This window comes from Folsomia candida, unplaced genomic scaffold, assembly GCF_002217175.1.
Source record: "Folsomia candida strain VU population unplaced genomic scaffold, ASM221717v1 Fcan01_Sc002, whole genome shotgun sequence".
Lineage (NCBI taxonomy): Eukaryota > Metazoa > Arthropoda > Collembola > Entomobryomorpha > Isotomidae > Folsomia > Folsomia candida.
In genome coordinates, this window is record NW_019091194.1 from 5,310,271 (window position 1) to 5,331,482 (window position 21,212).

The window sequence follows — 21,212 nt, forward strand, 5'->3', positions numbered from 1 at the left end:
AATTCTTTTGTAAAACATGCAAAAGAATTATACATACACGTCTTAGAAGTTGTATATTTATATGTATGTACATAAATACACAATCGAGATAGAAATGAAAAAATAAAAATAAAAAGCGTTACATAAATGCGTATACGCATATTTATGTATTTATGTATCTCTAGAGGTGCTATCTGGCTCAATCGGCGGCGCTGGCTTTCTCCAACCGATGTACATATGTAGCAATACTTTCCCGGAGTTTGGCATAGGGAACAAGTATTTAGCTTTCACCGATTTATTTTACAAAACACTATGGACTTACTTTCCTTCATTCGGTGCCTACCCACCATATGTCTCTCGACGTTATGAAACTTAAATTCACATAATTCACTAAATCTTCTTTTTAAGATGACATCCGTTCTACATTACCGTTATGTTCGGGAAGTGAACCTTTCTGTTCCTGAAACATCGTCCTTCATACATTTGGCATCAACTCAGGAACCTAATCAAATACGAGGAAAAGTTCAAATTCAAAATACCTACCCGATTGAAAATTATTATGGTAACGACGCTTTTAAATTTATTATGTCATTTACTAGTTTACTTGAAGTACGATAAGAAAAATAAATGCATATATTTTAATTTAGGATTAGTTATCGAATTGTGTGGTTTAGTAAAATTCACCACTGGACCGAGGAACATTGAACATATCTTTGGAGTTGACAAGAATTCAAGTACAGTGTTAAAATCTCAAGTTTACTGTCAGATTCTTGGATGTGCCGAAGGTAATTTGCTATTTAACCAAGGTCATGCTTTCAATTATTTGTACAATGTTATTTATATATCCATTTGGTTAATAATATTTTATCCAGCACTTGAGAAAGGAACACTACCCTCAAAATTGAAGAGCGTTGTCCTCCCCGGATCTCATATTATCGAATTTCAGTTAATTCTCCCTAAAAATCGTCCTTTACCACCTTCCATGAGTGGAAAATATGTGGAGGTGACTTACAACATTATTTTGTACAAGAGAACCCAAGAGAACGGTTACAAACCTATGGGCGATAGGTTTAAAAAGTTGATCAATTTCCACGGTTTCAATCCACTTCAAACAGTACAACCATTATCCTCGATGTTATGGGAAAATCCAGTTGTTCAACCTTTCTCCGGATGTGGGATATCGGGTGCATTACAAATTCCAAAAACTAATTACTTGAAACAGGAAGAAATTGCATTTCATGTTCAAATTGAGAAAGACGGCACAAATGTCTCCCAGGTTCTGGCTAAATGCGTCAAAGTGTCTCTGTTAAAGACAGTAATTGCAAATTACTCGACAGAAGTGGAAGAGTTGGACAGTTTCATTACTAATAAAGATTATTTCAATGAGGGAAACAATAACGTTTGTGTAAAAGGAGTATTTACAAGTAAAAGGGATCACCCATCGTACAAAGATTTGACAATCGGTGGGTTGCTGATCATCCATAATATTAAGGTGAGGAAAATCAAAATATATTACGATGTGCAATGCCCAATATTTTTATCGGATTTTTGCCCAGGTTGAAGTTACGACGGATGAAGGGACAACTGGAGGATTGTTAGAATTATTTATTGGGACAACGATGACGAACACCGAATAAGAAGAAGCTTGTTGGAAATACTTCACGTCGGAACACAGAAACTCAAGAGTGTGAATGATATTTGACTTAACGCATAAACTTAATTCTTCTGAACTCAAACAGTCCAGAATTTTACAAAAATCATACATTTCCAACTAAATTAAATGTTATAATAGTCTAATTTAAAACTTAAACATAAACTATTATCCAAACATGCGAGGTAGACTTCGAATCTTCGTTTTTCCAGCCTATATAATTGAAGAGCTTCTCTGTATCCTTACCTCCGACCTCGCCATTAAATAAGCTAATATATTAATTTGGAATAGTTGGAATATCCATTAATAACTTTTTTATGGGGAATTATGATGCATAGAAACGCAAGGACATTACTGGTGTTGAGAGTGGTCACATCATTTGAGAAAATAAATGCATGAACAGTTGACAATGTATTATGTACGACATATGTACATACATATTAATCTATTCCCTCGGCGCTGGTCGCTTAGCTTTTTCTGAATGATGATGTAAAATGATAATAATGCTTACTCTGCGAATATAATTTACATATATTCCATTGAATAAAATACTATATTTATTTATGCATATGTGCATAGACTTGAATGTCCATGTTTATTGTAAACACAAATTTTAACCAGGATATATCTGTAGTAAAGCTATTTCCATACAATAGGTGTACATGCAATACAGAAATGAAGGGTCGGGTCTTGTGAAAGAATATTTCATATTTCATATTATTTTTCTACGTTTGTCTTGATAATAAATGGCAGATAGCATTCGAAATATTGTCAAATAAAATAAAAATTTTCCTCGTTTTAAACCAAAACTTCCGTGTAATTCAGGTAATAATAGTTAGCATAAATATTATTAGGGAATTAAAAATGACATTGATAAGTAGTGATACATTTATCTACTACGATAAATAGTTGACAATTATTCAGTGGGAGAATACATTAAATCGCAGATTTAAATTGATGTAGTGGATACATATGTATGTACCTGGTGAACTTTATTTGAACAGTTGCAACACACCAATATCAATATGTTGAGATCTTTGTTATTTAAAACAGATCAATTGATACCTTTCATCAATGATTTATGTCTTTTGTGGCTGGCACGGGTCGTAAAGTTTATTATTCATAAGTTGCATATATATTGATCCGATTATGTCGAATCCTCACAGAATTCCAAATTTTGTGGTAAAAAAAAGTTCTGCAATAAAAACACTTGTCATTCTGATCGGTACATATTTATTGGCGAGAAATAAAACCTTCAACTTAAATTTAGTTATTTTTTCAATAGTTGCATTTAGTTCAGGCATAGCTTTAATAAAATAAATAAAGATGATGTTAGTAAGTCGACATCCCGCGAGTCTACTAACGATTACGTGTTGCATCCTCGTAGGAGGTACTGACCAATTATAATTACGTAATAAAGATATTATTTTTAGTAATTTTAAGTGCTCAAACTATTTGTGAAGCGAATGTACTGCTCCCGAGTTGTGATGGGTTGAAAAAAGGCCATCGAGCAAGGAAATCTGTACCCTCGACGGCTCAACACGTTAACCGAACCTTGCTGGGCAAACGCCAGTCATGGACAGGTCCCGGACCTCACTCATTCGACTACGTACTCGGAGCCAACAGCTTTTACAATACAGCAGCCGATGTTGTCTTTGTTGACTATGACATGGAAGAAAGTGACATCCGCAGATTCCTAGGTGCAGGAAAAGTCGTAATTTGTTATGTAAATGTGGTAAGCTTTACATACACCCGATGAACTCCTACAAATGTTAAGATGGTATAATCCGGATCTAAATATGTATTTATTAGGGTGCATGGGAAGATTGGCGATCAGATGCGGAATTATTTCCAGAGTCTGTGCTCGGAAATGATTACGATGGTTGGCCAGGCGAGAGGTGGTTGGACATTCGAAACACCGACGTGATTCTTCCCCTCATGAGAAACCGATACAGAATTGCGGCAGCGAAAGGATGTCAAGGAATTGATCCCGATAACATGAACGGCTGGTCGGTTGATACCGGATTTCCTATTTCGTATGAAAATCAGCTCGTGTATAATCGATACGTCTCTGCGGAAGCCAGAGTTTTGGGAATGTTGGCTGGGCTGAAGAATGACAACGAGCAGGCATCGGATCTCATTGACGCGGTGGATTTCGCTGTGTTGGAGGTTTGCATAAAAAATTTTGCCATTCGATTAATAGAAAATTGTGAACCATTAATTTATGTCGTATCGTAATATTTACAGCAATGTGCGGCATATGATGAGTGCTTCTACTTTGACGGGTTTATATCCAGTGGCAAACCGGTATTCGCTGTCGAGTATACGGACTCATATGACGAAACTTCATTTCGAAGGGAGGTCTGCCCTTTGGTTGAGGAAACTAAAATGTCTTTCATTCTGAAGAACTACAATCTACATTCCGATTATATTTACTCTTGTCTTCTCTAATTTGATTGCACAAATATATGTGCTACATATTAGAATAACGAACTACCTGATGAATTTATTGCATATTAAAAATTATTTGCTGATTTGACGTTAATTTTGTTCTTATTTGCACTATTATATGTTTGTAGTAAAGGTGATTATGGCATATGTATATATGAAAATTTTTATTTTTAACAATTTCATATTTCTTGCAAAAATTGTCAGTCTGATATTTTACAAATCATGCATCAATTCTGAATCTGAACTGAAAGTCTGGAAAACGTGGATATAAGTATGTATGGAAAATAGGTTTTGAACTTCTGAGAGAAATACGGGTATATCATTTATGTTCCTATTATTATTATGGAATATTTTTTCTCAAGTCATTTGGTGACAAATATTTACTGACAGATATTTACTAATCCTAAGTGTGTATGTGTACACATATATATGACATATGCATTAGATATCTAATTAACATTGACAGGAAATTTAGTTGTTATTTATTTTCCATCTATATTCTAAATGTCAATCATTTTTTAGCTCATACTTGTCTTAAATCTTCAAACATTGCAATTAAAAATCTGAATTATTTTATTTTTTGGCCAAAATCTGATCCCAGTCTGACCAGTAGCGTTCCTTCATTCGGAGACAATATTCCTTCAAATTTTTCAGTTCCCCTAATTCAAATTATTTTAAAATTTATTGATCAAACAATCAGAAAAATCGTATAACTTGAATGATAAATAAATATGTACCATTCATCAGTTTCTCATAAGGAGAGTCTGGCACGCCCCACAAAGCCATGGCAAGTTGTGAGAAAATTCCAGCATCCAACTCGCAAGGTTCGTCACCACAAATAAATTTGTTACTTCCCAGAATGGTGGAGACGTATCGTAAATCCTTTGATGCCAAGTGGACGGCTTCGGATTCCGTGTGAAGACCCATTCCTTGTCCCTTTGCCCTCTTGTTCACCGTGCGTCCGATCATGACTCGGATTGGAAATGGAATGTCGAAAACTTTGGCGAGTCGACTGGAAGGACCATAAACCCATCGTTCCAATGCGACTCCCCTGCCAATGGAGAAACAAGTAGGGACAAATATCTTTAAAAAATTCCGCTGTGAATAATTCACGTACCAAAGGAAGTGTTCGTTTAGCATGACATTAACCGTGGATGCGATAGCAATTTCCTTCTCTGTGTATTTTCCATTAAGATTTTTCTCAAATTTCCTACAAGTGTTAGTATTTGTAAATAAATGAAAAATCTCTTAGGATTTGAAATAGTGAATCACAAATTACTTTCGTAAGAAATCGATTATCAGTTCAGAATCTGCAATGTGTTGCGAATTGATTGATATCCAGGGGGCCTTCCCTTTAGGCCCCATTGCATCGGCGTAGTCCATCTAAATTATTGAATTACCTGTATACCGCATTTATAACATGTTTCAATGATGTCAGGAAAAATAAATAACCTTGTGTGGAATGTTTGCCATGCGAAGATATGTTTGAACTTTTAAAACAAATGGAGATGCATTTGGCATTGTTTTTGCTGCTTCAAATCCATGCAGAATAACTAAATCTTTTGGTGTGTTGTTCCATCGATCCCTGTAATTAAATACGTTATGATTTTTATGATCGAAATTTTGATAATTGACAATGTGTAAAAAAAAATTACAATTTATTTTGTGCGAGCCGACCCTGGATGAATTTATAAATGAAGTAAACCGCAACTGCTAGCGCTCCTAACCAAACCGCTGTGCACGAAGAACAAACCATTGTCGGAAATTTCAAAATTTTCCTAAATAATAAATTCTAGGAGGACTCAATACAATCAGAAACCGATTGTGAAGGGCAAATTCACAGTCTTGCTGGCTAACTATGGACAGTCGTAGAGTGAAAACGATTATAAATCCACTTATGTCAAATGAATGGATATTTAAGCAACTCTGAAAACGATGATGATGATCACGAGTATTCACGAGTGTGTGTTTTGACCAACCTTTAATGGATGTGTTGTAAAAAATGACCGTGGAAGAGATAATATTTATCTAGTTAACTTTGAGCTCCGAAGAAAAAGTTTGTGTTATGCATCACATATGACTATTGTTACTGGAAACACGTAATACTGGATACGATTGCTGGACACAAAGTTCGTCGGGTAGAAGTGCTTTCATTGGTATTATGTAATATGCATACCTAGTTTACCTATATGAACATCTAACTCAACCACACGATAAGAAATGTAGCTTTGTTAGACATATTTTCCATGTTCCAAGACATATTTTGTCGTATGTAACTCAACTACTCGCAATGTCATGCAAACCTATATTATGGAATTGGGCTCATGAATTACATACATATACATATGCACATACGATATGTACTAATAAATCTATATGTACGGGTTGTGCGAAATTCATAATTCTAAAAGTCATTGTTGTGCGTGTAGTATTTGATTATTAACCAATTAATTAGAATAGGCAACTATGACAAAGAATACATATAAACAGTATAGGAAGTAACAAAATTAATGTCAGGTTTGAATAGAAATTTTATACATAGATGTACATGGTGCACTAAATATAGGTAAGTTGTAAGTACTATTTAAGTGGACTAAATAATTTGAGAGAGTTACAAGAATTTATAAACATGTACTACCTATATGGAATTTGTCAAATTATGGAGAATGTACATGTTATGAAAATTTGAACATATATTTATTAACCAATTACATAATTGCTCGAGCTTAACTTGTGTATGTATATAATCAATTAATGAAATCCTTATTTATTTATTATTACTCTATAATAATCTTAAAAAAATAAACACCCGTGGCCCGACAGCACCCGAAATCACGCGTGGTCCTTCTGAATAATTCACGAATTCACCAATGAGCATTTAAAAATTCCGTAATCTGTACCCGCATATCCTCCCTATCTTCATCCGACCAATTCCAATGATGTCCCCCTTCATAGACAAAAAATTTATTCGTGACACCAAATTCGTCAAGTTTATCCCTAATTATCGGCATCTGAGTACTCGGAACGAGAAAGTCCAGGCTTCCATAAAACCCGATTGTCTTTGTAGAATTTTGTGTGACATAGATAACTGGGCTTGAAGCATTGTGTAGGTCAGGGCATTCTGAATAGGCACAGGGACCAACAAGGTCGTAAAATAGCTCAGAATAGAGTGGATTTTGAGAATAGGATGGATCATTGAGGTCAACGGGACCCACTATGTTGACAATGGCTTTGATATTTTCTTCTATACGATCCCACCCATATCCGTACAGCATTGAAAGATGTGCCCCAGCACTGCCTCCCATTAAAACAAATGTAACATTTTGTGTGAATGTTCCTATCAAATAGGAAATTGCCAGCCCAATGTCATCCAATTGTTTTGGAAATCCAGGATTGTCATGGGTTCCTGAAAATAATTAAAACTACATGAATTTGTGTACATTATGGACTGGTCACTGATTGAAAGTGTCAAGGTTCCCCCTATTATTTCGACCACTTAAAAATTAATTTCGGACATGTGAAAAAGCATAAAAAGTGGCAAATTTGATAAGCTTTCTGAAACTGAAAACAGAATTTGATTATCTCTTTTCGTTAATAAATGACAGCACAAAGTTTAGAGGAAGTGGAAAAGTTAGTTTGCCACTCGGTCAAAAAAGTATTTTTCTGGAATCGGAAAAGGGCTCGTGACCACTTCATTCTTCAAAGGATGGCCCGGACAAAATTAGTCATACACTAGACATATCTAAGGATCGTGAAAATGTAAAATATAAAATTTGGCCTTGTCAACCTGTCCGCCAGGAGACCAATATACTCACGCGAAACGTAAAAAAATCTTTTGGAGGCAACCCCAATATATCCGTGAGGGTTGCACCCAGACAACTAAAAATTTCAAAAACCTATCTTCGCAAGATCAAAGCCAATAAGATGGGCTTCAAAACTTACAAACCAAAAACCGCGCCAAAATACAATGAAGACAAAAAATGAGGAGCCAAAAGAATTTGTGAACAACTTGTTGAGAAAATGTCAAAATTGACTCCCATAAGTTTCTCGTCGTGGATGATGAAAACTACTGCCCCGTTGACCTCGAGGCGTCAATCGGGTAATGTTCTGCTCATGTTGAAGTAAAAATGACGTTCGTTTGATTTGTAAACTCAAAGCCAAGCAAAATTTCCAATGAAATAAATAAAATGGCTGGCGAAGGACGAAAATGGGAACGTCTCAAATTCATTCGTTTCCACGAAGAATGTGAACTTTGAACTTTATTTTAAAGAGTGTATCATCAAAAGAGTGACCCCCTCTATCAATATCACACGCGTTCTATTTTGGTCTGACATGGGTACGTGCTAAAATGCCAAAATAGTGACAGGGTACCATCGAGTGAAAAAAACTGATTTCGTCGAGAAAAAAGACATTGCTCCAAACGTACCTCAGTGTCGGTCAATTGCATGATTCTGGTCACTCACAGAGAAACAATATGCTTAGAAAAAAAGGACACCAACAAATTTCAAAAAATTTCTACGGGTTATGAAGAAAGTGGTTATACCTAGTACCCGCTAAAGTTCTGTTATAAGATTTCCCGGGTAAATTAAGCAGGTAGACCAATTTTTTAGAAAGTTGTACTATTTTTTATTGAAATCTCCATGCAATTGTCCGCCAGACACCATGTTTCAAAAATTTTTGTGATCTAAGGTGCCAAAATGATAGAGCAGCGAACATGACCTGTTTCAATTTTTCAGCAACATTTTAGTGAACATAAAAAATTGACAATTTTAAATTGTTCAATAAAAATCGGAATTGATTGCAAGATGGTCGACCGTACCATAAAATGATGCAGTGACACTGGCAGCGTCGACGACCGCAAAAGGAGTGGAATAGCCAAAAAGGTCACCAAAATTCATCAAGGCGCGAAAAAACTGGATTCGCCAAAATCAATGCCGAGCCCTAGGAAAATTTCCCTCGCAAATGAATGGATCAAGTAAAACCATTTCCCGGGCCCATAAACTGGACCTTGGACTTATCCCATCAAGACATGAGGAGAAATACTCCCTAACTACACGACAAGGAAAAACAGGCCCGACAGAACCCGGGCGCTGATCATGCTGTACGCGTTTGAAAAATGGAACAACAAATGAGCCAAACTTTATGGGTGATGCCAAATAAAATAGCAAAAATACCGTTTTTACACCCCACCAGTCTAGACTATTCGTAAAAATTTCAAAAATGTTCATCGTACTTACCATTCCGGTTTTACGATTTTTTTATTGGACATAAGTTGGACTGGGTCGAAAAAGTGAATTTTCTTACTCTGGGGGTGAAATTTGGTATCAAAAATAATTTTTCTCCGTTTTCAAGTGAATTGTGACACCCGTGAACCATAACCTGTTAAAAAAGAGCGAAGTGACATTCAAGCAGGGCTTAGGTCCTGCTCAAGTGGTCAAGATGGTAATTGGGTAGTTGAAATCCCAAATTCCTGACTCCATTTCGGATCAAGAAAAAATTCACTGTCGCAGAAGCTTGGGCTTCTGAACTATGAAATATTTTCCAAACTGGAGCTAGATATGTGTGCTAAACCCCACACAAGTTTGGAATCCATAAAAAATTCAACGGTCTAAAAATGAGCCCAATCTCCCCTGGAACGCCTGCGTACTCCGATCGAGTGGTGGATACCAAGACTCCTCGCTCATGTCGCCTTAAAAGATTGACATTTTGAAAAGTGAATAGTGTTTCTTATACGAAATTTCATTGGCTTTTCACTTATGTACTTATTTTTTCGAAATTCAATAAACTGGGCAATGCTACAATGCGTTTTTCTTATAACAGTTCTTTTGCGGGTACTGGGTAGAAGTTGGTAAAATGAGTGGCAAACCGCTCATGAGAGGCATGCGACAAAGCCTTCTCTCCACCGGCAGGGAAGGGATATTTTGACCATTGAAGGATAAGAAAACTTCGGTCTGGTCACCGTTAGTATTGCACAAAAGTTTCATAACATTTGATTCATGCATTCATTTTCTGCAGGTCAAAATAGGTTGACACTTTCAATCAGTGACCAGTCCATATAAAGAGTATTCAGTTTCCTGTACCTAATCTGTACTCCATGTTCGCGATACAAATGTTCGGAAAGTCTCTTTGAAGGAATGGGATAAATTCCTCCATTTCCGTCCTATTCCCACGTCCCCATGCACCCCCGTGTACAAGAATAGCTATTTTAGTGACCCTTTCAGTCTCAGAAGATGGAAGGTAAATGTCCATGATTTGTTCAGGGTCTTCCCCATAAGGTAAAACTGGAATGGACGGTTGAGGTGATTGTGCTCCAACTTACGATTAGTATTAAAAGATGTACGCATGTAAGAATTAATTGAGTTTCATATTTCGAAACCATACGTTTGTAAATATATTTGACTCGTTTTTACCTGATACGAATATGCTCACAACCAAAAGAAGAATAGTTCTGGGTAACAACAGCATACTTCTTTTTGTTCGTACTTTAATTTTGTTTTTCACTGTTCCCAAATTATGGAATTATGATTTAGTTTAAAATGATTCTGTGTCAGCTAGGAATTTTACGGAGATGTCTTGAATACATCGGTTGGAGGAGAGAAGGCACTAAACAATTTAAATTAAATCTATGTATGTACATATCTATAGCTTATATACGTACACATGCATGTACACGCATCTGCTCTCATGACGCATCTGGCCATATCTTTATTATCTTATCTATTTATTTTGCAAATGAACCTGTAATTAAATGCTATTATTCTTTATGCTTCATTTTATTACAGTGTCGCTTAAATACGTACGCCTAGAGCAAAAAATATCCCCTGAATTAATTCGCGTATATTCTTATTTTGGACTGAACCGTTGCATTCACTTAACTTAACCGGAAGGGAAAGCCATGGGAAAGGGAAAGCCATGCCACATGAAGAAGGTCAATCCAACCAGCAGCATCAACATAGATTTTAGCACGAAGCACCATGCAAACTCCACATGCATATTTACAAATGTACGCACACACATACATATCTCCAGTAAGTACATGTGACATGGTACACAAGTGCTTAGTAAGCACTTGTGTACCATGTCACACTGCTTACTGGAGAAAGCATTGAAAATTTCGATAACAAATGTCACACATCGTTCACTACCGTCTTAAATGTGGCTGATTAAACACTCTTATCAAATAATTGGATTTTCAATTACTCAATTTCCATATATGCGCATTGTACTATATTTTGTTCAACGTTGACAGTTGATTTGTTAATGGCCAATTATAACTGTCAGCGAATAATAGCCTCGTACTTTAACCTGCTTGATTATGTATAATTAATTGCATAAAACTGTCAATAGATGATTGTATACATAAACTGCCAATATAGTTAAGCACGCGTTTCATAAGTCAAGATAAGCTTTATCACACTGCCGTAAAAGGAGAAGAGTGTTGTTGTTACCTCCACTCTTCGGATCAGTACTTGTGTACCAGGTTTTCATACATATTCGTAAAATCATACATACGCTGAAAAAGTTCTAATAACATGGATGGAAATATTGCCCCGAACTTGTATTCTCAATCTATTTTTGGCAATTCATTGGTACGTGTTACATACACAATTTAAATTTAAGAATGGTTAATGATAATGCAGTTTGCATATATTTTTTTCAGATCACCACTAAAATTTTGTCTTTTCTTTCATTATCGGACATAAAAAATTTCCGCCTCGTGTCGAAATCATGGTCGCATCAAGGGCTCCCATCTTTGCGAAAAGTGTCATTTATGAAAACAAATTTGGTGACGCTTATCCCTTATATGAAATTAATGGAAGCAGACAATGAAATATTTGTACACTCAAACTTCACTATTTGTCACGATACAAATTATGCTGATTCAGCTCAACGAAAAGAGACGATTTTAAGATTGTTTAAAATACTTAACGAACGACGTTTAGGTAATGTACGATTCCTGCGTATAATTATGGGCAACTCAGACCTGGCATTTCTTCGCCGTGTGCTATGCTTGATGCCACACTTGAACACTTTGGAGATAATTGTGGGTTCAAATGCAAAAGTAGAAGAAAATGGTGATGAGGAAATAAAAAATTGTGACAGCGACCTAACGAAACTTAAAACCTCGTCGTTAAAAACGATTGCCTTCATGTTTGCAAATGTTGCAAATAAACAAGCAGAACAAGTAATTGGCCCCGTGTTTGACACATTTTTTCCGAACGATTCGACCCCCTGGAAACTTGAGAAAGTTGAGATACTCGACAAATCAAAAAATTCGGTGATTGGGGGGAACGTTATGAATAGAATTAATCGATGGAAGGTGAAAACGCTAACCAACGTCCAGCTCATGTACAGCGGAACAAGTTCCCTAAAACAGTTAACCTTGAGCCATAGTTCACTCACAATTTTAAAAGTAGGGGTCGTTTCTTGGTCGGATTTGGCCCTGTTACGAACCGCTCTGGCAAAGCATTCCGGGACTTTAAGCGTTCTTGAAGTCGAAGTTAGCACAAAAACCACCCTGTCGCCAAATACGCGTTGTACGAAACCCTCCACGTTTGATATACCGACTCTTCCTCGCCTGAGGAAATTGGTGTATGCTGTTGGGAAATGTGAGACAAAAATTTTTATTTGAACCAATTTATATGGAAATATACATATTTAAATAGTTTAGAAATTTGGAAACTGGTTGGGTATCTATATAATTATCTAAAAAATGTTTTTTGCAGTGCCTGTTCATTTATTGAGTGGATCGCGGTGGTGTGGATCTGGGATGACGAAGCATTACGAGGCTTTGGCCATACTAGAAGACTTGTCGTTTTTGGATTATATGAATATTTCGCAGATAATTGAGGTACTTATAATATACTTTTTACCGTTACTAGTCAATTTTATTATAGGATGGGTGCTAAACAAGATTCCTTTTTTAAGGGAGGTCAAGTCGCCTTTTCGAAGAAGTTTCCAAGTCTGACGCATCTGGAATTGAAATTGTGTGGTGGTTATAATCGGTTTCATGACATTTTCTTTTCAAATATTCGCAAAAATGTGGAGATTCCGCAGATTGAAATGTTTTTCATGGAATTGCCAAATTGGGGGAGCAGAGGTCAGTTTGATTCTCTTGTTAAAAGGATCTCGAAAATATTTCCTAATGTGGACTATCCGAGGTTTGACGCAGAAATTGGACATAGCTGTAGATGACTTAAATTTACTACAGCTTGGTGAATTATGTAAGATACAATATTATGGTGTAAGACTTGAGACGGGTACATAAATATGTAAGTGCCATTATAAGCACTAAAATTGTGACACATTTACGAAAAATTTAGATAAATCCAATTCGTTCAATGAGTTTTTATGTGGTGGACAGACATTGGACAATCAATTCATATGTATGTTGTATTTTATTCGAATAATTTGATTCAATAAACTGCATATTTTTTATAAATGACCTGTTGCAAGAAATTATTGTTTTAAATTAATGTAAATAATGCAAATATAAAAAATATTTGTAGAGGTTTCCAGAAAATAACGAAGCAGAAATTCAATATATAAATTTCTGTCTTGATATCATACATTTTCTGCATGTGTAGTTGTCCGGAATAAGAAAGAGTCTATTTGTATACAATTTTTTACTGTAAAAATATTTGAACCAATATGAGCAATGTGTAAAAATTAATCACCACATGCATATACATACTAAACATAAATATATGTACCTCACTTATCTAACAAGTAAGGTGAAATGAGCTTAAAAAAATATTCACTTCTCCGTTTAAAAATGCAGGCACTATATGCTCTTATTGTTAGACAGATGATGTGGAACACGATGACATCATTCTAGTAATTTGCTTGTTAATTAAATTGTCAAAATTTGTTAATTAACGTTGCCATGAAATAGCCAAACCGTGTACAAGTTAGGTGAATAATAAAATCAGTACATGTTTATTTTAGCAAAGATTTGTTTTACACGCATTAAATAAAAAAAGTTCTTTAACAGTGGGCTGTATTTTTTAGAGTTAGTACTTCAAACTATCCAGATTTACAAACACGGAAATTAGGAGATAGAGATGAAAGGTGATTTTCTCCCGTCTTGAAAGAGATGTCCCAAGAGATCGTTCTGCAGGGACACATAAATGTCCAAGGCCACACGTAAATCCTCCAGGACAACATGCCATCCCACAAGAACAACAGACAGCATTGATTTCGCCGCAGCAGCCAATAGTGATGTCATCTAAAGATTCTTCGATTATACAACACGTTTGAGATGGACAGACCGTGCTGCAATTCCACGGACCGACGTCAACCAGCTTGATGGATGATTTATTTACGTACATTGTCTCTGGGCTGGGGGACACAACTACAAAAGAAAGTGTCGCAAATGTCAAGTATTTTATAAACATTGCAAATACTTATTTATGCAACGAGTGTAAAATGTGTGGAGCTATGAAAATACACCGACAACACTTTAAATTCTACTGTTTTGATCAACGTTTAAATTTTATTTAGTATTGTATTAATAAATTCAATGCACTTATCTTACTTGAACATGGCATTGAATTAGATAATGCGTAAATTTGAGGTCATTTTCAGCGAAAAAGCAACAGAGATATGTAGAGAAAAGGATGTGGGCGTCCGGTCCGCCAATTTAGTCTTTATAATTTTACTCATACTCGTACATGTGTAAGATGTATTTATGTACATGCATATGTATGTATACATACTTACATCGGAATTTACGTCATTCATCAATGATTTGCGGTTTAACATTGATATTACTGTTCTTATGTAGTTGGTTCACTTCATAAGAAACATAAAGCAACTTTCCAATAGATACGGTGTAAAAATAACCGAATTTTAAAATGCAACTATGGTTATCATGCTTACGTGGGTATCTATTTACATATTTACATTACATTCACTGTTAATCAAGGAATAAATTTGAGCATTATTTATGATCCGTCTGTAAGTATGTATTTAGCCTTATCGGGTACCACTTGTCACTATTTGAGTTTCGTAGAACATCTTTTATCCATGTACCATTTGATGGGTTTATATGTAAATGCATGTATTATCATTAAGGGCCCGGGGGAAGTTGCTTAGAAATCATGTCAACTTTGATCATAAAATTCAGCAATGCGCAAGAGGGCACATTTTTCAAATTATGTTTAATTTGTTAGTTATATCTTTAGGTTTTACTAACTTTTTTTTTGACAATGTGCCCTCTTGCGCAGTGGAGATATCTGGTCATAAAGTAAGCACAAATTGGCTTAGAATTGCAAAACTGATGGCATGAATTGCATTTTGAGTATCCATGGAACAAAAGAAAACAACTTTTTTCAAAAACTTGAGGGAAAAGTGATCAAACAAAAGCTTTTGGACGTGAGTGTACCATAGAAACCGTGTCAATTAATCGTGGTCGTAACTTTATGGAGTGATAAATAATCTTAGATTCCTAGCAATTATTGTTGCTAACATAAAATCAATTTTCGAAAGTAAATCTTCCCCCGGGCCCTTAAGTATATATTATTATTATTATTATTATTATTATTATTATTATCATTAAGTATATATTATTATTATTATTATTATTATTATTATTATTATTATTATTATTATCATTAAGTATATATTATTATTATTATTATTATTATTATTATTATTATTATCATTAAGTATATATTATTATTATTATTATTATTATTATTATTATTATTATTATTATCATTAAGTATATATTATTATTATTATTATTATTATTATTTTTTTTTTTTTAGTAATCTTGTTAACTTAAAACCGTTTACAACAAAGCTGAAATTCTTCTCGCGTCTTCTTCATGTATTTCCAAACTGCTGCGTTTCGTCCTCTTCGCAGATTTCTTCCCATCCGAGCAGACGCACGTTTTGCCCATGAGCATGCCATCCATGAAGGTATCAAATGTTTCTTGCCTCATTATGGAGGCTGTTAAAAATTTCGATACCGTTGTCCCCGTGCACGTGGTTCCGTCCGTGGTGGAGACGCACTCCGATCCTTTGGCGCATTGTGCCACCTGCGTGGCCAAGCTTGACGACTGTGGCGTCGTTGGAGGAGGTGAGCAGGCTGCACCACGAGCCCACCGACAGATCGATTTATGTGTCGTGGGATCCTGCTCCATGTCATAACTAGAAGACTTGTACCTGTCTCCGAGGCTGATCTAAATGCAAATAAAATAATCCAAATAATTTACAAATTTGATGCAAATTTGGGATGTTGTTGTATTTAATTGTATAAACATGTAAAAATACTTTGAGATAAACTCAAACGATAAATTCTTATTTTTTTTTAAATATTTACTTGCGCTGAAGGTTCTCCGCAGACGCATTTGCCAGCACTCTTACTGCACATTAACATGTCCGCAGCATTACAAAAGGTCCTCCCTCCATTGACTGAGCTTGTTACAATTTTGTAAAATACTTGGTCTTGTTGTGTACTGTCTTTCGGGTATTTCTTCAATTCTTTCGAACCTTCTTGACGGAACTGTTCATTCTCCCAGGTGCAAGGATCATTATATTTCAGCGAATTTGCTAAAATATATTTGTAAAAAGTTTCAGTCGTAGGTTTCGGAAGGAGTGATGATTGCGAAAATGTGAAGAAGGGCAAGAATGCAAAAATAATTAAAATATGAGCTGGTTTCGACATGATTTCGGGAGAAGGTTTGAAATGGAATAATATAATGTGGTTTCAAGTGCAAGGTTTCAACATTTATAAGAGAAGGGTTATGGTTATGGGGTACAATGGAAACCATTTGGAATAATGTAATTACACAATTCTTAGAAGTCATATTGGACGTTCAGTGAAATGGAGTATTTTTCATGTAGAATGTGAAGCCAAACAAATACATAATTCGTATATTAAGGTGATTTCTATGCTGGAAATACGTCAACTAAAAAATAGTGCTAATTGTTGTGTATTTTTTAACTACTTAATTATTCCGATGGACAGACGTGATGCGACTTGCAAACTATAATGGTACAAAAACATGGAACCTATTGTGTGACGGGTGTTATGAATTTTAGAATATTATAGCCGTGCAGAAGATTCGAGCCGATGAAGAAATCTGACGGCGACGTGAAGTCGAGCGTAATTAGTGCTAGCTGAAAAAATTGACGCTCCGCATGTATGTAACTTTATGGCTTATGTATGTATATAAAAAATATTGAGTTTTAACTTGTCTATTAAATATGTAATAAATAAAATACATGAATATCGCTAATAATGAAGGTCCTATTGCATACTTCCCATCTTCGGATCTCAATATATTAGTAAGATGTACACATATTACCTATAAATGTATGCGTACTTATGTATTTCATATCCATATTTATATTCCACGATGAATGAATCAATTGGTATTATAAATTTAATATAAACAATTAGTGCAAAAAGAAGTCAGACAATTTGAAATGACTTGTTATTATTGCAACGGAGTGTTTACAAAGGAGAAAGTATTTTTCAATTGTATACAAAACCTGGCGAACAAATTTAATTGACATTTTCTCAATCGAATAATTTATCCAACTGCCAAAAATGTTGATAAAGTATATATTTCTTGGAATTTTTGGACTATATCAAAGTAAGACTAATCAAAAAGGTTTGTATATGTAAATATCTACATATAGAGATAATTTCTGTTTTAGGTCTCACAATAAATGCCGAAATTTACCACTTTACCGATCTGAAGGGTATGTATGAAATTGTCATTGTTCAGCAGTAAATTTCTAGTTTAACCTTGTCTTATAAAAGATAGGGAAATATGCAAGAGGATGAAGTTCACCAAGGTGTCAACCAATCGTCGAGCGTCGACTGAAAAAGTTAGAATTCTGTAAACCATACATTGTATATGCACGTATCCTTGCATGTTTTTGCATGATTTTGTGTATTACTCAAGATGACAAGAAGGTCTGCGGACTCTTGCTGCAGAATACGAGGCATGACCCTCTACACGGCAGAAAAGATGGACGAACCTCAAACTTTTTCTAAACAGATGCAAGAAAAACTTGATGAAAGTATTGCGTCCACTTGCTTTACTACAATTTCAAGATTGCATTATTTTATGCATAAAATTACTCTGCAGGCTTGCTGTACTGGGTGTCCGCCAACAGTTTCGTCGAGAAAGGCAAATTCGTGTGGGAGGGTGGGAAGGGGGTGGACGAGGGAGATTTGCGATCGTATAAATGGGACAATCACTCGTGGTCAGAAGGAGAGCCTGGCAAAGGACGATGTGTCGTGATTAAGGCTGAGGATGAACGAATTCTTATGAAAAGTGCACGATGTGACAAAGAAACGCATCCCTTCATATGTGAAAGTAATCTACATATGTAAATTCTTGAATGATGATAATAAATTAATGAGTGTGCATGATAATTGTAACCAATGTATTTTTCTAGTGGAGGCGAAAGTTGGTGGAAAAGATCTCACTGTTACCGGTACAAAAATTTAACAATATGAACCAATGTTTGAAAGATTTAAAAACTTTTTCGTGATTCATATAGAACTGATGAACTGCATGGGATCGAACTTTACAGATGTCCCGGGATATCCTTCCTTAAAAATATTCGAATCCCTTGTAATTCATTATTATTGATACATGAAATGTTTATTTGCATCGAGTAATATGATATTTTTGCATTTTGTTAAAATTTAGGGGACTTGGAGAACTGCGAGTATGTGCTGCCAGGCAAAAGGATGGAGTCTAGTAGATAACATTGCAAACAAAGGAAAAAAGTTTTATGAGACAATTGGTATATTTTGAAAACATTGTATACGTTGTATGTATATATGTACATAATCTGATAATACATATGTGGTTTTATTGTATGCATACACATGATGTGCATATTGGGATGAGTCTTAAAAATCACGTTATTCCAGCCAATCATCCATGGGGACCTGGTTTAACAAAAGAGCTCTTTTATTGGACAAGCGGTAATGATTTTCAAGAATTTCGAAACTGGAAATGGGGGTGTGGCGACCAAGCCGAAGATCTAGATTGGTACATGGACGAGTCAACCAATGTTACCAGCCCGGATAATAAGATGGGAAACGAAAACTGTTTGGTTTATACGGATAAAAATTCTGAAAAAGGATTCAGTGGGGAAGATTACGACTGTGACTTTAAAACGGGGTCGATAATGTGTGACACATTCCCGAAGTGTCCAGTCGAAGAGCAATATTCAATGGGAACTAAAGGTGCAAATATTGAAATTAGATTATAGAATATTTCACACAAGTTCTATTTGCACATTAGAACCTAGGACCTACGATATGTTGGATACTTTTCAAGAGGGTATGCTATTTATTAATCTCTTACTAATTGTGTGATTCATTTTTTTTATGTTTAAGAATACTTAAATATATCTAGATTTGGCAAGCTGCAAGTCTGCAAATTTTAAGCTCATGAAGGTTAAGGAAGGTAACAAAAACCTCAACAACTTGGACCACACAATTCATGCTGGAGATCAGAAAGTAATTTTTTGAGCAGCATAATTTATTGGTACAATTTTTTCAAAAAATAATTCAACTACATAATACTGTTCCACAGATGTCTTGGGCTGCATCAATGAAATGTTGTAAAGGTGCATACATAAATAACGCCAAGTATTTTATACTCCAAATTTTATTGCAACTTATTTATTTTAAGACCATGGAATGGAGGGGCTATCGCTTAAGAACCGTGACATGAAGTCTGCAATGGATCGAATAATGTTTGGTAAGGAAGACCCTATTTTTGTGATATGTGCACATTGAAAGTTTGTACTTATTGAAATAATATTTAATAAAGAGGATGCCACAGCCGGGGATCGAGGGTGGGACCCTAGAAAAATTTACTGGGTGTCTGCGTCTAATCTAAATGGACCTGCTCACTCAGAATTGAAATGGTCGGATGATAAAACAGTCAAAAGTGAGGTCATGAATCCAATAAAAATTCATGACAACATCCATCCAGTCTGTGGTCAGCTGGGGTACATTCCACCAAAAGGATTCTTTGTTCACACGGCCAATTGCTTGAACAAAAACTATGTGATTTGTTCAAAAAAGAATATTTCTCCGAAAAAACCTGGAGCACGTATTCAACTACCTGTGGATGACATAGAACTTTACAACAAAAGCTTATCTTTCCCAACTGAGGAAGAACTATTACATAACTTTGTCAATTTAAATCGAGATCGATGTCCCATCATTCCTGATTTTGAGGCAGAGTATAACGCCTCGTGTGAGGGTTCAGCTTTTAGGGGTTCAGATCTTAGACAGAATATAACGACGACAAATTCAACATATGACATTAAATACAAAATAAATTCACAAAATAAAAGGATCCTCGATATCGCGATTAAAAATGGCGTCCTCGGGTATAAGGTTCCGGACCACTCACCAAATTATGGATTCAAATTGTTGGAAATATCTACGGACATTTTGACAAAAATGTGTCCAATTATACCCCCAGAATTAATTCAATCTGCGTATCAACTATTTCATGAAGTCCATTGGATGACGTCTCAAGGTCGAACGGAAGTGTTAAAAATGTCCGACTATAAATGGATTCTAAAATTACTGGAGAAATGTGCAAACAGCGTGAAACCATTTCCCGTTCTTACAGACAATTGTGGCGACAAGGTACAATAAATAAGAAATAGATACTTTACATGTATGAATAAGTGTCTACAGAAACTTTGGCTTACAGATGATCGCAGTCGACAATTGCACCGAGTATATTTGTACAAATCCGAATTCGGAGACCAAGATTAGTCGGACGGACCCGTTGGTGGATATCATTTGGAAATCTTTTGAGATGGCTCACACTCACTGTTTTCCTTTTTTCGAAGGCGAGGCACACACAATTTTTGTTTGCTCAACACTATGATAAATTATTTTATGGTTCTCACGCCATCACCTAAATATTTTGAATTTTTTGGATAGAAAGCTACCGTATGTACCACCAATATGGCAGGGCAATCATTGATTTGTGGAGTTCAGAAATTAGAGTTCGGTGGTACGTAAATTATGAAAACACAAATTACGATAATACAAATTTACCATATTGAAATATGATGTCTTATTAGGAGCAACCAACACGCTGGGCATCCGTTCTGGGTGCGGT

At 35.5% G+C, this 21,212-nt stretch overlaps 6 protein-coding genes and 1 long non-coding RNA gene across 9 annotated transcripts; 4 read left to right on the forward strand and 3 right to left on the reverse strand.

The window, feature by feature from the left end:
- Positions 1 to 188: 188 nt before the first annotated feature.
- On the forward strand, positions 189 to 4,175 carry LOC110844223. 2 transcript variants are annotated; one of them, XR_004834027.1, is made up of 7 exons: positions 189 to 541; positions 627 to 764; positions 852 to 1,471; positions 1,536 to 3,020; positions 3,094 to 3,365; positions 3,443 to 3,799; positions 3,878 to 4,175. XR_004834027.1 is itself a non-coding variant. In XM_022090374.2 (4 exons), exons 1-4 carry the CDS (start codon positions 2,957 to 2,959, stop codon positions 4,079 to 4,081), a joined length of 897 nt encoding a protein of 298 aa, XP_021946066.1. In that variant the 5' UTR covers positions 2,784 to 2,956; the 3' UTR covers positions 4,082 to 4,175. The 2 variants fall into 2 exon arrangements, 1 of the variants encoding a protein (XP_021946066.1); XM_022090374.2 differs by lacking the exons at positions 189 to 541; positions 627 to 764; positions 852 to 1,471 and having other exon boundaries at positions 2,784 to 3,020.
- A 359-nt stretch (positions 4,176 to 4,534) lies between these two features.
- LOC110844007 (failed axon connections homolog) lies at positions 4,535 to 6,186 on the reverse strand. 2 transcript variants are annotated; one of them, XM_035848015.1, is made up of 6 exons: positions 6,061 to 6,186; positions 5,534 to 5,666; positions 5,361 to 5,464; positions 5,199 to 5,291; positions 4,819 to 5,132; positions 4,535 to 4,740 (listed from the first exon to the last, which is right to left on the reverse strand). In XM_035848015.1, the coding sequence occupies exons 2-6, from the start codon at positions 5,600 to 5,602 to the stop codon at positions 4,655 to 4,657; spliced, it is 666 nt and encodes a 221-aa protein (XP_035703908.1). In that variant the 5' UTR covers positions 5,603 to 5,666; positions 6,061 to 6,186; the 3' UTR covers positions 4,535 to 4,654. The 2 variants fall into 2 exon arrangements, with proteins under 2 accessions (XP_035703908.1, XP_021945780.1); XM_022090088.2 differs by having other exon boundaries at positions 5,737 to 6,171.
- A 312-nt stretch (positions 6,187 to 6,498) lies between these two features.
- On the reverse strand, positions 6,499 to 10,711 carry LOC110843985 (esterase LipQ). The gene is made up of 3 exons (XM_022090063.2): positions 10,492 to 10,711; positions 10,162 to 10,395; positions 6,499 to 7,487 (listed from the first exon to the last, which is right to left on the reverse strand). The coding sequence occupies exons 1-3, from the start codon at positions 10,544 to 10,546 to the stop codon at positions 6,946 to 6,948; spliced, it is 831 nt and encodes a 276-aa protein (XP_021945755.1). The 5' UTR covers positions 10,547 to 10,711; the 3' UTR covers positions 6,499 to 6,945.
- An 801-nt stretch (positions 10,712 to 11,512) lies between these two features.
- On the forward strand, positions 11,513 to 13,523 carry LOC110844247. The gene is made up of 4 exons (XM_022090400.2): positions 11,513 to 11,670; positions 11,742 to 12,690; positions 12,808 to 12,932; positions 13,010 to 13,523. Exons 1-4 carry the CDS (start codon positions 11,614 to 11,616, stop codon positions 13,274 to 13,276), a joined length of 1,398 nt encoding a protein of 465 aa, XP_021946092.1. The 5' UTR covers positions 11,513 to 11,613; the 3' UTR covers positions 13,277 to 13,523.
- A 2,284-nt stretch (positions 13,524 to 15,807) lies between these two features.
- On the reverse strand, positions 15,808 to 16,793 carry LOC110844898. Its single transcript, XM_022091224.2, has 2 exons — positions 16,409 to 16,793; positions 15,808 to 16,268 (listed from the first exon to the last, which is right to left on the reverse strand). Exons 1-2 carry the CDS (start codon positions 16,751 to 16,753, stop codon positions 15,876 to 15,878), a joined length of 738 nt encoding a protein of 245 aa, XP_021946916.1. The 5' UTR covers positions 16,754 to 16,793; the 3' UTR covers positions 15,808 to 15,875.
- Positions 16,794 to 19,464: 2,671 nt separating this feature from the next.
- On the forward strand, positions 19,465 to 19,823 carry LOC118434627. The gene is made up of 3 exons (XR_004834148.1): positions 19,465 to 19,579; positions 19,656 to 19,689; positions 19,755 to 19,823. It is a non-coding gene; the product is annotated as an uncharacterized LOC118434627 (long non-coding RNA).
- Positions 19,818 to 20,975, forward strand: LOC118434214. Its single transcript, XM_035847120.1, has 2 exons — positions 19,818 to 20,728; positions 20,796 to 20,975. The coding sequence occupies exons 1-2, from the start codon at positions 20,024 to 20,026 to the stop codon at positions 20,973 to 20,975; spliced, it is 885 nt and encodes a 294-aa protein (XP_035703013.1). The 5' UTR covers positions 19,818 to 20,023.
- Positions 20,976 to 21,212: the final 237 nt, after the last annotated feature.

What these genes read in the sequence shown, in the direction of transcription:
- LOC110844223 (XM_022090374.2), top strand. Translation starts at nt 2,957, where the DNA reads ATGATGTTAGTAAGTCGACATCCCGCGAGTCTACTAACGATTACGTGT. An exon ending in TAATTTGTTATGTAAATGTG is followed by an intron (nt 3,366 to 3,442) that starts GTAAGCTTTACA and finishes TGTATTTATTAG; the next exon opens with GGTGCATGGGAAGATTGGCG. An exon ending in TGGATTTCGCTGTGTTGGAG is followed by an intron (nt 3,800 to 3,877) that starts GTTTGCATAAAA and finishes TAATATTTACAG; the next exon opens with CAATGTGCGGCATATGATGA.
- LOC110843985 (XM_022090063.2), bottom strand. Translation starts at nt 10,546, where the DNA reads ATGCTGTTGTTACCCAGAACTATTCTTCTTTTGGTTGTGAGCATATTC. An exon ending in TGTGAGCATATTCGTATCAG is followed by an intron (nt 10,396 to 10,491) that starts GTAAAAACGAGT and finishes ACTAATCGTAAG; the next exon opens with TTGGAGCACAATCACCTCAA. An exon ending in GAACATGGAGTACAGATTAG is followed by an intron (nt 7,488 to 10,161) that starts GTACAGGAAACT and finishes AATTATTTTCAG; the next exon opens with GAACCCATGACAATCCTGGA.
- LOC118434214 (XM_035847120.1), top strand. Translation starts at nt 20,024, where the DNA reads ATGAATCCAATAAAAATTCATGACAACATCCATCCAGTCTGTGGTCAG. An exon ending in CAGACAATTGTGGCGACAAG is followed by an intron (nt 20,729 to 20,795) that starts GTACAATAAATA and finishes TTTGGCTTACAG; the next exon opens with ATGATCGCAGTCGACAATTG.
- LOC110844247 (XM_022090400.2), top strand. Translation starts at nt 11,614, where the DNA reads ATGGATGGAAATATTGCCCCGAACTTGTATTCTCAATCTATTTTTGGC. An exon ending in GGTGTATGCTGTTGGGAAAT is followed by an intron (nt 12,691 to 12,807) that starts GTGAGACAAAAA and finishes TGTTTTTTGCAG; the next exon opens with TGCCTGTTCATTTATTGAGT. An exon ending in ATATTTCGCAGATAATTGAG is followed by an intron (nt 12,933 to 13,009) that starts GTACTTATAATA and finishes TCCTTTTTTAAG; the next exon opens with GGAGGTCAAGTCGCCTTTTC.
- LOC110844007 (XM_022090088.2), bottom strand. Translation starts at nt 5,837, where the DNA reads ATGGTTTGTTCTTCGTGCACAGCGGTTTGGTTAGGAGCGCTAGCAGTT. An exon ending in TGGCAAACATTCCACACAAG is followed by an intron (nt 5,465 to 5,533) that starts GTTATTTATTTT and finishes TCAATAATTTAG; the next exon opens with ATGGACTACGCCGATGCAAT. An exon ending in ATAATCGATTTCTTACGAAA is followed by an intron (nt 5,292 to 5,360) that starts GTAATTTGTGAT and finishes TAACACTTGTAG; the next exon opens with GAAATTTGAGAAAAATCTTA.
- LOC110844898 (XM_022091224.2), bottom strand. Translation starts at nt 16,753, where the DNA reads ATGTCGAAACCAGCTCATATTTTAATTATTTTTGCATTCTTGCCCTTC. An exon ending in GCGGAGAACCTTCAGCGCAA is followed by an intron (nt 16,269 to 16,408) that starts GTAAATATTTAA and finishes ATTTGCATTTAG; the next exon opens with ATCAGCCTCGGAGACAGGTA.